General features: G+C 43.7%; 1 protein-coding gene across 1 annotated transcript in view; it reads right to left on the reverse strand.

The window, feature by feature from the left end:
* Positions 1–16,302, reverse strand: part of Vps53 (VPS53 subunit of GARP complex) — a 143,252-nt gene that overhangs the window by 66,522 nt on the left and 60,428 nt on the right. The window contains exons 8-11 of the mRNA XM_057774953.1: positions 14,669–14,747; positions 11,087–11,230; positions 10,510–10,652; positions 9,226–9,367 (exon numbers count right to left, since the gene is read on the reverse strand). Coding sequence (XP_057630936.1) covers positions 9,226–9,367; positions 10,510–10,652; positions 11,087–11,230; positions 14,669–14,747 — 508 coding nt within the window. The remainder of the gene's footprint in view (positions 1–9,225; positions 9,368–10,509; positions 10,653–11,086; positions 11,231–14,668; positions 14,748–16,302) is intronic.

Here is a 16,302-nt window from a genome sequence, read left to right on the forward strand (position 1 = left end):
CTGCAATCCAGCAATATTCATGCATTATTTATTCATAGTAACTAAAAAATGGAATAAAACCAAATGTCCAGCAGATGAAGAGATAACTAATATTTATAACCCACACTCATATTACTCAGGCATAAAAAGATCAAAGTACTGATGCACAGTACAGAACAGGTGAGCCTTTAAAATACCACAAGTGAAGTAGAGCAGACATAAAAGGCCACTCACTGTGTGTTTATGGAATGAGAAATGTCCAGAATAAACAGATCCCTAAAGACAAAAAGGAGATTAGCATTTTCTCCCAGAGCTGAGGGAAGGAGGTAACTGGAAGTGATTGGTAAAAGAGTTTTCTTTTTTCTTCCTTTCTCTTTCTCCTCCTTCACCTCTTTTCTCTTTCTTCCTTCCTTTCTTTTCCTTCCTTTTTCTCTTTCTTTCTCCCTTCTGTACTTTCTTTCTTTCTTATTTTTTTCTTCTGTTCCCTCCTTCCTTCCTTCCTTTCTTATTATGCATAGAGTGTTCTGCCTGCATGTCACTTGCAGGCCAGAAAAGTGAACCAGATCTCATTACAAATGGTTGTGAGCCACCATGTGGTTACTGGGAACTGAACTCAGGACCCCTAAGAGAACAGACAGTGCTCTTAACCTCTGAGCCAGGGTGATGAACTGTCTTGGAACTTAACAGTGGGAATGATGGAGTAGCCTTGTGAATGCACTAAATTGCACACTTGAAAAAATGAGGGCTTTACAATTTTGTTATAAGAACACCCCAGGGGCAGAATTTATCATACAATGTAATTTGGGAAAGCCCAGGCATTGGCAGCGGTCTTTTCTCCAGTGACTAGAATGTCAGACTCTCTTCAGACATGACCTGCAGTCAATTACTGATGTGAGATGACCCTCTGGATGCTGTGAATATGTTTTATTACCATTGGTTAATAAAGAGGCTGCTTTGGCGTATGGCAGGGCAGAATAGAGCTGGGTGGAAAAGCCGAACTGAAAGAAGGCAGAGTTCAGGGAGACACCAGCAGCAACCAGAGAAGCAAGATGTGAGGTAACACCACAGTCACGGTAATACACAGATTAATAGAAATGGATTAACTTAAGATTTAAAAGCTAGTTAGTAATAAGCCTGAGTCATTAGCCAAGCAATAATAATAATAATATTAAGCCTCTGAATGATTATTTCCTAAGTGGCTGTGGGGCCCGGCTGGCAGGAGAGAAACTGATCCAGTGGGACCGGATGGGACAGAGAAAAAAACCGTTAGTTACAAAATACAAAATGCATAAGCAACACACAGTCCTCACTTTTGACGGGAAAATGGAGCCCTTCTTTTGTGTTTCTTCATTCTTACCTATCATTTCCAAATTTTCTATATTGACTAAGTATTATTTTCTCCTTAGAAATAGACACAAACACACAGTATCACTCTGAGACTCCTGGAAGCAGGATTGCCCTTTCAGACTGAGGTCGAGAGAACAGAAGATGAGGGCTAGACCAGAGAGAAAAGTTGCTGTGAACACTTGGCTTGCCTGTGAGCAAGGAGGAGGGAGAGCAAGGAGGAAATGAGAGGCTGTGGCTTCCTTCTTGGTTAAGAAAACTAAGGTTGGGACCTGAGCCAGTGACCTCCACAGGAGCAGGTACAGGGAGAAAATGCCAAGGGAGAGACCACCGAGGGAGCAGACCCAAGCCAGAACACATCAGAAACATCATCCACCATGATCAAGTCGGCTTCATCCCAGAGATGCAGGGATGGTTCAACATCCAAAAAAAATCTGTCTATGTAATCCACCATATAAACAAACTGAAAAACAAACAAACAAACAAACACACGATCATCTCATTAGATATTGAAAAACCCTTTGGCAAAATAAAACACCCCTTCATGATAAAAGTCTTGGAGAGAGCAGGGATACAAGGAACATACCTACACATAATAAAGGCAATATACAGCAAGCCAACAGTCAACATCAAACTAAATGGAAAAAAAAAAAAACCTCAAAGGGATCCCACTGAAATCAGGAACAAGACAAGGTTGTCCACTCTCTCCACATCTACTTAATATAGTTCTTGAGGTCATAGCTAGAGCAATAAAGCAACAAATGCAGATCAAGGGGATACAAATCAGAAGTCAAACTCTCACTGTTGATGATATGATAGTTTACATAAGTGACCCCAAATAATTCTACCAAGGAACTTCTACAACTCATAAATACCTTCAGGGATATAGCAAGATACAAGATTAACTCAAAAAAAAAAAATCAGTAGCCCTCCTTTACAAAGATGATAAATGGGCTGAGAAAGAAATCAGAGAAACATCATCCTTCACAATAGCCACAAGTAGCATAAAATATCTTGGAGTAACTCTAACCAAACAAGTAGAAGACCTGTATGACAAGAACTTTAAATCTTTGAAGAAATCACCAAAAAATGGAAAGACCCATGTTCTTGGGTAGGTAGAATTAACATAGTAAAAATGGCAATCTTACCAAAAGCAATCTACAGATTCAATGCAATGCCCATCAAAATCCCAGCAAAATTCTTCACAGACCTTGAGAGAATGGTACTCAACTTCATATGGAAGAGCAAAAAACTCAGGTTAGCCAAAACAACCCTGTACAGTAAAGGATCTTCTGGAGATATCACAGTCCCTGACTTCAAACTCTACTACAAAGCTACAGTACTGAAAGCAGCCTGGTACTGGCATAAAAACAGACAGGAGGACCAATGGAACCAAATCGAAGACCCCAGATATCAATATGCATACCTACGAACACCTGATTTTTGACAAAGAAGCAAAAAATATAAAATGGAAAAAAAGAAAGCATATTCAACAAATGGTGCTGGCATAACTGGATGTCAACATGCAGAAGAATGAAAAGTAGATCCATATCTATCACCATGCACAAAACCCAAGTCCAAAAGGATCAAAGACCTCAACATAAAACCAATCATGCTGAACCTCAAAGAAGAGAAAGTGGGAAGTCCACTTGAACGCATTGGCACAGGAGACAGCTTCCTAAATATAACCCCAGTAGCACAAACACTGAGAGAAACAATTAATAAATGAGACCTCCTGAAACTGAGAAGCTTTTGTAAAGCAAAGGACACAGTCAACAAGACAAAACAGCAGCCTACAGAATGAGAAAAGATCTTCACCAACCACACATTGGACAGAGGGCTGATCTCCAAAATATACAAAGAACTCAAGAAATTGGACATCAAAAGAGCAAATAATCCAATAAAAAAATGGGGTACAGGGGCTGGAGAGATGGCTCAGAGGTTAAGAGCATTGCCTGCTCTTCCAAAAGGTCCTGAGTTCAATTCCCAGCAACCACATGGTGGCTCATAACCATCTGTAATGAGGTCTGGTGCCCTCTTCTGGCCTGCAGACATACACACAGACAGAATATTGTATACATAATAAATAAATATGAATAAAAAAATGGGGTACAGACCTAAGCAGAGAACTCTCAACAGAGGAATCTAAAATGGTTGAAAGACACTTAAGGAAATGCTCGGATCCTTAGCCATCAGAGAAATGCAAATCAAAACAACTCTGAGATTCCATCTTTCACCTGTAAGAATGGCCAAGATCAAAAACACGGATGACAACTTATGCTGGAAAGGATGTGGGGAAAAGGGAATACTCTTCCACTGCTGGTGAGAGTAAAAACTGGTACAGCCCCTTTGAATATCAGTATGGCAATTTCTCAGAAATTAGGAAACAACCTACCTCAAGACCCAGCAATACCACTTTTGGGTATATACCCAAAGAATGCTTAATCATACCACAAGGACATGTGCTCAACTATGTTCATAAGAGCATTGCCTGTCATAGCCAGAGCCTGGAAATGGCCTAAATGCCCCTCGACCAAAGAACGGATAAGGAAAATGTGATACATTCACACAATGAAGTATTACACAGCAGAAAAAAATAATGACATCTTGAAAATTGTGGGCAAATAGATGGATGGATCTAGAAAACATCATATTGAGTGAGGTAACCCAGACCCAGAAAGATAAAATATCATATGTACTCACTCATAAGAAGCCTTTAGACATAAAGCAAAGAAAAACAAGCCTATAATTCACACTCCCAGAGAACCTAGACAACAATGAGGACACTAAGAGAGACATACATGGATCTAATGTACAAGGGAAGTAAAAAAAGACAAGATTTGCAGAGTAAATTGGGAACATGGGGACCACAAGAGAGGGTTTAAGGGGAGGGGAGAGAAAGGGAAGGGAGCAGAGAAAAATGTATAGCTCAATAAAATCAATAATAAAAATTTAAAAAATAATTAATTAAAAAAAGGAATAGGCACAACCTAACTCCCTTTTAGGATGCTATTCAAATGGAAGAACATGTTCTTTTAGCATCAAGGAATCATTTATAGGAACCAGAGTGACAATGACTCAGTGGCTAAGAGCCTTTTTGATCTTACAGAGAATCAAGGTTCAAACCAGCTTCATGTGGTGTTCACAGTCATCCTTAACTCCAGTTCCCAGGGAATCTGACAGTCTCTTCTGACCTCCTTGGGTACCAGGCACACACACGCACACACACACACCTACTAAACCTTCAGAAAAGTTTTAAAAAGAAACCACTCATAAATATTTTCAAACACCGACAGGAATTCCTTGGACATGACAAAACTACTTCCTTGCTCACGTCAGATCCCTGGGAAGCCCTGAGCTTCCCTCCACTTCTGACAGTCTTCCTAAGGTAAGCATTAAGTTGCCAGAAGGCTGAGGTATGGGATGGCATGCTCTGTGTGTGAGCATCAAGGCTGACAAGTGCAAGCGGGTGTAGTGGTGCATGTCTATATCCCCAAGCCCGGGGGGTGGAAGCAGGAGGACCTCATGTTCTAGGTCTGGCTGGGCTATGCGACCCTGTATCCAAAACCCAAAACAAGATGGAACAGAACACTGTTTCCACACTTTCTGTTTTTAAAATGTTATTTTTTTAAGCCGAGAAAATACATTTTATGTTAAAATGACCCTTAAACTAAACGACAATTCTGTTTGAAAGGCCAAGAGGAAATGGACTCCAGCGCAGAATGTAGGGAGGATTCATATTTTTAAAAAAGACAAAGAAAAAGAAAACTCAAACTCAGAGAGGCAGTTAACCCCAATCTACTCTGCTTTCAGCAGAAGGCTGGATAGAATTTGCTCACCTTCAATCTAATCATCAGGTCACTAAAAATGCATATGGATACAGTTAAACCACATACACACATTTGCTTTTAATTTCAAGGCAAGTGAGCCTTAGACTTTCTTAAATCCCTCCTGCAGGGTCAGAAGTTGAGGTAAGAGGCGAACACACTGACTGCTCACGTGTCGCAGAAAGAGCTGAAGGAAGGATGGGGATTGAACTTGGGAGCACTAGTACAGACACACAAAGCAAGCCCATCCTCGGGCTCTTCCAGTCAAAAGTGTACCATGCCCCCTTTACTGTCAAAGTCACCAAGGGCTTAAAGTGATACAGAGAAGCCAGGGATGGTGTGTATATGTGTGTGAGTTGGGGGAGGGGGAGTTAGAGGTGGCATAACAAACTAACAGCAGGCAGTCTCCCTGATTTGTTTTCCAAGGAGTCTGTTAAAGTTCTATAAAACCTGATGTGTATTATACAGTGTCAAGATATACCTGGATCCATTTTGTAGTTTATTCTGACATCCTAGAACAAAATGGTAATCAAAAAAAGATTTTTTCAAAAGGTCTTCCCTGGAGGCAAGCAGCAAAGGAGGAGGGACAGGACCAGGGCACAGCAGGTCAGGTCACTCAGCCTGGGAGCTACAAGTGTCATTGCTACAAGTATTGTTAGGCGTCATGACTGGTTCACCAGACTCCCTCCCGTCAAGAATGACAGAGCACAAACAGAATGGATGGGCCCTGTTGGTCCAGAGTGAGGTGATGGCAGGAATCAGTCCCAGCATGAATATCATCTAAAGTAAGAACCTTCCCAGCACCCCAAAGCTAGGGGTCTGAGAACCTGGCCTAGATACTGGGAACCGAGCTGAAGAGGCCATGGCAGTCTGTTGGTGTTCTAAAAGTCTTGTTGAAAAGAAAACCCTTGCTGACTACAGGAGCCCACTGTCAAGTGCAGATCGTCTGTTGAGGCTTGGTAATTGCAAGAGACAATGGTCCGAACTCTGTTAGAAGCTGACTGACTTGAAGAAGTGTATGGGGGCAGCTGACCACCGCGAAGAAAAGTAAATAAAGAGCTTGTGATGTCCTGCAGGGTCGCGTGTGTCCCTGTGTGTGTGTGTGTGTGTGTGTGTCCCTATGTGTGCGAGCGTGCATCTCCCTGGTCAAGGATTTGTGATCTGAAACTCCCTTGGGAGCCTGACAGGAGAGAGAAGCAAGGTCTGAATGATTAGAAGGGAGATTGACAAACCAGTTCTGCCAAAAAAATTTAAAAGTCACATGACAAGAAAGGCAAGGCCTGGGGAAGAGGGCTCCTATCTGAGGAGCACAGCAACTCCAGGATGACAAGGTTTCAGGCCAGGAGCCAGCCCCGGCTAAAGGAATCAAAGTGAAGAAGTGCAGTACCATCCTGAGAAACAAGCGCCCCAGCCTACCCCTCCAGACAGAGGTGGCTGCAATCAGTCAAGTGCCACCGTGATATTGCTATCCTGTTGTCTACAATAAAACCAAACCAAAAAGGGCACCATCCTCACAAGCAGGAGCAGAGCTCAGGCTGGCCTCCCAGGGTCTCTGCTTATTGACCTGTCTACAGGCCTCGCCATATGATTTACTTCTAGTTTCAGCATACTCCTCCTACAAAGTGATGCTTTCAGGATGACATTCTTGTTCAAGTATCTGCACGTACTTTGACCATATCCACTCCACACTGCCTTTTCCTGTCTTGTCCTCCTCCAAGCCCCCACCCTAGCACTGTTGACCCCTGGGGGATTTCTTGGATTGGTGACAGTGTCATGTGTCCTGGACAGACCTAGGTTTGCAGACTTCCCTGGTTATCAACTACAGCACAGTCATCTGTGATCCTAATGTGATCTAACAGTAGCAGAAATCACCAGGAGTGGGGTCCTGTTGACAGGGGTGGGTATGGCTCAAAACAGGCATTTGGCTGAATGATATTCCAGAATCTGTTGCTGGGGCCTGTGTCTTGTTCACATAGTTGGATTTCTGATCCACAGAAGCCATTCTTGTGCGCGACCCAGCTTGGCTAGCTGGAAACCATGAGAGCTCGTGGACTACATCCAGGGTGGACCTGGTACTCAGTGCTGAAAATTCTCTGTCCTGTGAGGCTGAAGCAGGCTATCTAAGCTGCTGCTGAGAAGGGGGCTCAGGTAGCACTGTGGGGAGGAGCGCAGGCATGAGCATCTGGCATGTGACACCAGGCAAAGGCTTCTCGGCAGGCACACACATTTCCCTGGGGTTTTGTTTTTTTGTTTTTGTTTTTGACAGTACTATGAATTGAACCCAGGGTCTTAAGCATGCAATACAAGCACACTATCACCTCAGTCACACACTTCTTTCTGTGGCTTTTCTGACTTTTACTTTCTTTAAGGACTATCGTGGCTTGAATGAGATATTCTCTATAATTTCAGGAAATTGAATACTTGTTCCCTGCTTGGTGGTTCTATTTGAATAGGTTTTAGGGGTGTGGCCTTGCTGGAGGAAGTGTGTCTCAGGGAGCAGGCCTTGAAGTTTCAAGAGCCATAGGCCATGCCCAGTTTGCTCTCTGCTTCTGCTTCAAGTTGGGAGCCGTGTGCTACTATTCTAGCCGCCATGCCTTCACGCCGCCATGCCTTCTGCCAGGATGACAATGGACTCTCATCCCCCTCATAGGCCCGAATAAGCTTTCCTTCTAAAAGCCATGGTGTTTCATTGCAGAAATAGAAAAGTAACTAATACATGGACACTTTCATCCATTTGTGGCCTATTTTTTACTCTATTACTAAAATAAAATCACTTTTGAAAATGAGTTAGTATGCAGAGGACTGTCTACATATCTTATTTACTTATTTAATGTGAAGGTTTTGTGTTATTCTTTCCTTGCTTGTTTTTTCAGTCAGAGCTCATAGAGCCCATGATGGCCTCAAACTTAATTTGTAGTTGGGAATAACCTTGAACTTCTCATCCTCTTGCCTTTACCTCCCAAACAGGATCACAGGTCTGTGCCACCACACCCAGTTTTTACACATCTTAAGCATGGAAACTATTTTGTGAGTCCAGTTGTCTTTAATAAGATCATGAGTGAGTATAAGCAGAAAGAGGCTTGAGCTATTGCCTTACAACAGGACTGTCATCATTGTTATATCACAAAGTGGGTTCCTAAGATGGCACATAGTTGCCAATACCCTACAATGGCTCCCTGAGCTTAGCCGGGGGAGATGGCCATGAGGAATCAGAAACTTAACCCCAGCATTTCTCAGAAACTCTGTGATTCAAGGACCCTGTTCATCAGTCCCTAAATGGTCTGCTGCCGACAAACTGGCTTGACTGCACCAGGCACAGATCCCTCCTGGTAGGCTTAGCCCAGGGACCCTGCTCTAGAGAGGGTGGGGTCTGCCCTAAGCCTTCAGGACCCCATAAAGCCCACCTGCTCTCCCAGCCGGGCTGCTGCTCTCTACTCCCACGGAACACTCACAGTTTGTCTCCTAACCATATTTTTCCTGCCCATGGAGCGGTCCTCTCCTCTTCAGTGGTTTTGTAGCCCTCACCTACAGAGGATTCTACCAAAGTGCCAGGACGTTAAAATGGGAAACCTGGGAGCTAGAGAACATTGCAGGGTGAGGGATGGACAGGTGAGTGGTGCTCCTGGCCTGACTCCAGCTCTATTCTTCCACCAGAGTGGCTGCAATTCTGTTTGTATGATTATCTCTATGACTTCTGAAGTAAATGAACACAGTAGGAAGCTTCTACAGGGATGAATCAAAGTAACCGACGGCAGAGAAATGCACATAGCTCAGTGTGGAACATATGGCGGGAATTAAAAACAAAACAAAACAATCGTGTCAAGTTTAGATTCCCCATGGTTTTGTTAGGAGTTTTGGAAATCATTTATTTGGCCCACGTCCTTTGTTAAAAATAACTTAACCTGAGCACAATGGCATGTGTCTGTGGCCCCAGCTCCTTTGGAGCGGAGAGGAAAGGGTCACTAGAGACCAGAGCCAAGGATGATGATGTTCACACTTTACAGAGAAACAGTGAATGAAGTCGGGCTACTCCAGCCTCTGGTACCCAGATCCAGCTCCCTCAGGAAGGTCTTACCAGGGTTCCATCTGTCAGGGTGCAACCGGAGAAGCGTTTTGCAAGAAACCCCTCAAAGTTAGTTGTCCTCTGAATTGCAAAAAGAAGCAATTTCACTTCGATTTCCTTAGCTCTGGCTCGCATGATTTTGGAAAGTTCTGTCCTTCAAAGTAAAGAGAGAAGACTGCCGTCAAACAGAAATCTTTTATTCATTTATGACAAAGGGGATAGAGAGATGGTTAGTCAGCTAAGAGCACTTGCTGTTCTTGTACAAGACCCGGTTCAGTTGCCAGCACCACATGGTAGCTCACAACCATCTGTAACTCCAGTTCCAAAGGAATTGATGCCCTCTTATGGCTTCCATGACACCAGACATGCACATGGGCACATATTACATGCAGGATATACATATACACCTAAATCAAAAAGAAATATGTATTTTAAAAAATACATGCTCCCAGCACTTAGGAGGTAGAGGCAGGCAGATCTTTGTGAGTTCGAGGCCAGTCTGGTCTACACAGCAAGTTCCAGGGACAGCAAGGGCTACACATAGAAACCAAAAAAATAAAATTTAAAATAAAATACAAAATACAAGCATGTGTATATGTGTGTGAAAGGAAATACCTTTCATTTAGGAAAAAATGGACAGGATCATTTCAAACGTTGAGGTCTATTACCAACTCAGTCAAAGCCTTGGGACTAGAATGTACCAGTTTTCCTCCTGCAGGGGACACAGTCTAAGAACACTCCTCAGACACTTGAAACCTAGGTAGTACACAGCCCTACACATGCTATGCGATTTCCACATAGGTCTCTATGGAGGGGTTTAATTTATAAATTAGGCACAATAAGAACATAATTTATAATTTATGATAAAACAACAATTATAACAATAAATTGTAATAAAAGTTACTTTAAAACTCATGAATTGTTTCTTTCTAGCATCAACCATGGAGAGACATAGGGAGACTATACACACCATAAATAAAAATTTTGGTGAAATTATTTCCCAGTAAAAATGCATCAAGATTTACAATACAAATCTGATAATGTGGTTATTACTATATTTACATCTCTATGTGTTTGTTCTGAGACCCCCCCCCCAAAAAAAAAAGACAAAAAAAAGTTACTGACTGGCCTGGAACTTGTTATGTAGCCCAGAGTCTCAAACCCAGTGATCTGCCTGCCTCCGCCTCCCAAATGCTGAGATTGAAGGTGGGCACCAATATCTGTCCCATAGTTTCAAATTTTCAGTCACATGAAACCGTACGTCAGGCCTGTGAGCAGGAGACAGCTGAGAGTTACCTCGTCACATGGCAGAATTCCACTGAGATCCTCTCCGTCATGTGCCACTCCCGCGGAAACATCCGACCATACTTCTCCTCATAGTCCACAAGCTGGCGCTTCACCCAGGCATAACGTCTGTCAATTTTGTCCAGCCAGGCGACCTCATGAAGGGAGGAACAAAACCACTCAGTGCTCAGAATAACAAGCAAAAACTAGGACCCAAGAAAGGCAGCCGACCTCCATCTTTCTCCCACTTAACAGAATCTATACCATGCTATTTACTTGAACTGGCTTTAGTTCTCCACCTAGGGTCCATGGCTGGGCACCAGGGCTCTGAGTGCTTTTTCTGTATGGAAAGTGTTACACACAAGTGCATTCTTCTGGGGGAGAAGATAGCTTTCATTAATTTCTCCGAATGGTCAGTGACTTTAAATGGTGAAGATCCTCTAGCCTGTAAAGTCAGCCTGGGGATCTGTGGCTCAGGGCACAAGGCTATCCAATAGTTAATTGTACTAGTAAAGCATAGGTCAGGAGGCTTGGCAGCATTAGTTTCTTTTTCAGTAAAATTAAATCGTTTCATATGGCCAATACTTACATCTTGGTTTTCTTGAAAAAGTACTAGATACTCTGATAGATGCTGTTTAATAAACTTTTTGATGATTTCCTGTTTGATTCTGGGGTCCAAGATGTTAGCCACCAGGCACGCATCTCTCAGGACATTGCTGGGTCCTCCTGGCCTCTGGTAAAACAAACAGCATACACCAGTTAAATGGTAGAAGTACCTGCACTTCTCTCTCCTGGCCTGTAACAGCTGCTTCTTCCTTGTCTCTCACTGTTATTACTCCTCTCCTTGGACATCAAGTCTTGCTTCAGTAGATTGATATCTTAGTCACCGGTTCTTCGAGAAAAGAACAGTAGCCAACCTAAAAGCCAGCCTGTGACTCAACAGTGAGACATTCAAGAAAACAGAGCCAGCAAAGATCACAGGAAATTTTACTTTCCGTGTATCAAAACCGAAATGACCTAAAAAGTCAGTGACAACAGGGATTATATTGAAGGGGCCCAAAAGTCATTGTGGCTCACATGTACCATTTTCCCTGCTTCCAACCTTCCTAGGCTCCCTGTTGTTTTGTTTGCTTATTGCCAGCTGGCCTGCCTGCTTGCCAGCTTTGAGACAAGGCCTTGCTATGTAGCCCAGGCCAGCCTCAAACTCAGGGTCCTTCTCCTTCAGCTTGCCAAGTGCTGGGATCACAGGCATGCCCTACTATGCCCAACTGTCATTCCTGTTCTTAAAGAACTATATTTGCAACAAAGAGGGGGATGGTTTTAAAAACCCACACTAAATTCCAAACCACCAGACTCGTTTCACTGATGGCCAATCACCCAGACAGACTGCCAAAGGTGAAATACTGAGACACTGGTTCCCTGACCTGAAGAGTGGAGGTGGGGAAGGGCTGTAAAGGATACGGCAGCTAAGAAGGGCCTTGTTTACTACCAGAGCAACTGCATCTCACTGACCTGCTGCTAATGCATCACTGAATATATGTGCTGACCAGGATCCCTATAGTACAAAGAATCCTTGGAAGCTCTTGGTTTGCTACATAACCTGGTGACTTGGCAAAAGTTATTCAGCCTCACCTGAAAAGCAATGGGCTTAAATCAGGATGAGCAGAAGTTCTTCCAAAGCCTTCCTGATTGTTTGTTTTTATCAAGTCTGTCCATCTCAATTGATGTTCAAATATCAGACAAGGTGCCTAGACCCAAACTGTTACAATGTGACCTGCTCTAAGCTAAACTGCTATTCTGCTGCCCTCTGAACACACAGAATGTTTAACTCTGGCTTTAGGATGAAAATGCTTGAGCTCACTGACAAGTCATGGACACAGAAACTTAGAGGTTCAGAGGTTCAAATTTTCTCATTTACAAAAAAAAAAAAAAATTACTAAATTATCTTGGTGTCTTAGTTACTTTTCTATTGTTGTGAAGAGACACCATAAACAAGGCGACGGCAACTCATAGAAGAGAGAGCTGATTGGTGTTCATGGCTCCAGCATGGGAGCAGGTAGGAAGGCAGGGCACTGAGCAGTGCTTGAGACTTTACATCCTCATTCAAAAGCAGGAGATGGAGAGGGAGCCAGGAATGGCACGAACTTTTGAAACCACAAAACCCTCACCCAGCGGGCACATCTCCTCCAACAAGGTCACACCTCCTAATCCTTCACAACACTTCCACCAACCAGGGACCAGTATTCAAACACATGAGCCTATGGGGACCATTCTCCTTCAAACCACCACATTTGGATACTTCATTTTAAATTGTTAATTAATCTTTTTCTTAAGAAAGAATATTTCCTGTGTAGCCCAGACTGGCCTAGAACTTGCTATATTGTCTGAGCTAACTCATGATCCTCCTGCCTCAATCTCTAGGATGCTGGCTGGCATGATAGGCACAACCACTAATCAGTACTTAAAAAAAAAAAGTTTTGGTTCAAATTTGCAAACCAGGATTAGTAACACTAGGCCTTTTAGAAAAATCAATAGCCTTTTAAAACGGAAAAAGAAAACTTAACAATATCCCATTAAGTAACAGTCAGAAAAGGAAGTCGGGTCGTTAAACCCTTTTAACTTCATATGCCCCCGGGACCTGGGAGAAAGGTAGAAAGCAGGCCATAGTTAGATGATGGGCAAACAGTAAAGACCCTTCACCCACATCCTTCTGAAACACCGTGCAATGGGATGGGGCAGCGAGCACACGAAAGCAGTTGCCTGGGAAGACTACTATTAACAACTAGCACTAGTCTAAACTAGCAGCCACCAGCCAGGCAATCCCTTTTTGCTTCTGAGAACTTTGTTTTCCTCAGAGGGCCATGAGGAATAACGGCTTTCCAATCTATGCCTTTCCTGAGTTACATCAGGTGACTAAAAGATGCAGTTCTCAAAGCAAAGTGCTTCACAAATTAATATCAGATTCCTGGCAGTCAGCTGGAAAATACAAAGGCACTAAGGTTAGGAGCTGGTCGCCTACAGAAAGCAATCTATCAAAGCCGGGGCTGCCATCCCCACCTACTTCCTAATACAGAGCACAAAGGAAAAGCTATTAAGAAATTTCCAGTTATTGAATTCTGGAGCAAATGCAGGAAATGCTCCTTGGCTCACGAGTGAATGTATATCCATCCCCATCTCCACCCACAGAGCCCGGTGAGGAATGCTGCTGGCCATGTGCTCGACTTCGCTTCTGCCTTCAACAACGCTTTCTCTTGAAACAGCTCAAATAATAGAGAAAACAAGCTTCTGCGGGTTCTGCCCTCCCCGACACATGCGAGGCATTAAGGATGACATCTGCTGCGACGTGAAGGATGGAGCTAACGGCAGTTTCCCAGCACAACGGCAGCCAAGGGAGGGAGCCTGTGTGAGATATGCACCCAACAGCTCCCAAGCGAAAGCAAAGGCCTCGCAGACACAACAGAGACAGCTCACCACCAGCGAGCTCGAAGATCCCAGAGAAGAGGATTCCCATGGTTAAACGTGATCTCTGGATTGTGTCATGAGAGTTACATAAGCTCCTAGACACGCCTCCCAGTTGTCTACTCACCAAACCAAAGCCGGTGTTATGTAACAATTCTAAAAAACACTGTGGTTTGAAGATTTTTGTTTTTTTTAAGTACAGCTATGAGGGAAAAATGTGAGTTTATAGAGCAGATAAAATGCAATATTTGACAAACATTAAATTAAACCAAAAGAATTCTCATATTTTTTTCCCCAGAGGGAGGATCTCATGTAGCCCAGGCTGGCCTCAAGCTCAGTATGTAGGCAAGGATGAACTTGAATTTGTGATTCTCTTGCCTCCATCTTTCTAGGGCTTAGATTACAGACATGCATCACCATACCCAATTATGTGGGCTAGTGATCAAATTCAGGTTTCATGCGAGCTTAGGTAGGTACTCTATTACCCAAATCACAGTCCTGGCCCAAGTCCTCTTTCTGAGGCTGGAAGGACACAGATCAACGGTCAGCATTGCACCGTGATACTTAAAACAGAGTCGGCAGACAGCTGGCCTGTGCCAGCCAGCACCTCTGGGATCAAACCACGTGCATCACCATTCATACATCTCACACTACCGGATGGAGTATGAGCAGCAGGAAACCTAAAGATTGGAGGGAAAACGCAGACCAGTACCTTGGTACCCTGTGAAGGAAACGCCTCTTCAAAATCAGCCAGGATCTGCTGTCCTAGCTCAGTCTGCGCAGCCTTCACCCTGGGGGAAAAAGGGACTGTATTAACGACTGGCAACATTTTCAAATTCCTGTATACAATGGATCCACGGGGTCAGGAACTGTTGAAGTCTCTAGGACTCCGTAGGTGATCACCTGGGAAGGAAGGAAAAGAGATGTACAGCTAGGTAAGAGAGGTCGCGCAGAAGCAAGAGAGGTCACACAGAAGCAGGGATACAGGCATCTCAGAATGGATTTTTTTTTTTTTTTCAGTGCTAAGGATTGAACCTATGACCTTGAGCATGAGAGGTAAGTGCTCTGCCACTGAGCTATGCTCTCAGCCCTCCAGGATACAGTTCTAGGTCACCTTTACCTACTGTGAGGTATATATACTGAGCCTCACAAAATTTCATTTGGGGGTGGTTATACTGCAGGGAAATATTATATACCAGCACCTCAAGCGAACACAAATCTGTCAGATTACTAAAACAACTGTTTTCCATCCTACAGGCACAGAGTGGGAAGAATTGGTTCAGACTGTTTCAGAATGGCTTTATATTTGCTTCTTATATTTTAATTCAGAAACCTAATATTTAAAGCAAATAACAAAAAGAATGTTCTCTAAGGTGAAAGAAAAAGAGCCAGTTGATCAATAAACTATTGTTTAAGAGCAAAGGGCACCATCTGTAATCCCAGCACTGAAAAAGCTGAGGCAGGAGAGTCACAAGTTGAAAGCCTGACCAAGGAGATGCACTTCAAGACCATGTCTCTCTCACACAGCAAAACAAGACCAGAACGGCCAAACAAGTGATGTGCACTGGATGGAGAGGTAGCTTCAGGAGAATGTGAGGGAAAACGTGTAGAGGGCTGGGGTGGGCTGCTTCTTGATTGATCTGCAGGACCAATACTGGTGCTCAAGAAACAGCCAGCCTGACTGAAAGGAGAAAAGGAGAAGCAGCTAGGCTGACACAGGAAGTGCACATCAGCAAGCGCTGCTATTTTGCCCTCCTTGTACTGGCCAGCTGCCTCTGCTGGTGACACCTGGCTTGTCCAGGCACAGAGCTAGAGAGCTAGGCTCATGGGCAGCTCTGGACCTCTCTGAGCCTGACGTAAAGATGTGCTTTGCCAAAAGCACCATGAAACAGCATGCCTCCTTGCTTGACTCCACCCTGCAACTTCTGGATTGATTTTATAAAGTTTCTAGAAATAGTGAACAACCTAAAACCACAATTTCTTTGGCTATTGAGGAGAACCTGGCAAGTGGCTGAGATCTTATGTTTTAACGAGAGCATAGGCATGACCCAGAACACTCAGTTTCTTCCTGTGCTATGGTTATAATCAGGCTTGATCCCAAATACTTTCCAGGGTTTTCCACTGTCTTCAAATGTTCCAAACCATTCCTACAGGTGAGTTTGTATTCTTTTAAGTTTGCGTTCAAGATAAGGCTATGCTGGAATCCACCCCACCCTCACCTGGAGTTGCCCAAGAGACATCTGGAAACCTCCTGAGTGTAAAGTCTGATGCGAGAGAAAAGAATGCAGTTTCATAAAACTGCTCCTCAGAGCATCTTGCCACTCCCCAGAGCGAGCCAGCAGGCTG

This window comes from Chionomys nivalis, chromosome 7 (assembly GCF_950005125.1).
Source record: "Chionomys nivalis chromosome 7, mChiNiv1.1, whole genome shotgun sequence".
Classification (NCBI taxonomy): Eukaryota; Metazoa; Chordata; class Mammalia; order Rodentia; family Cricetidae; genus Chionomys; species Chionomys nivalis.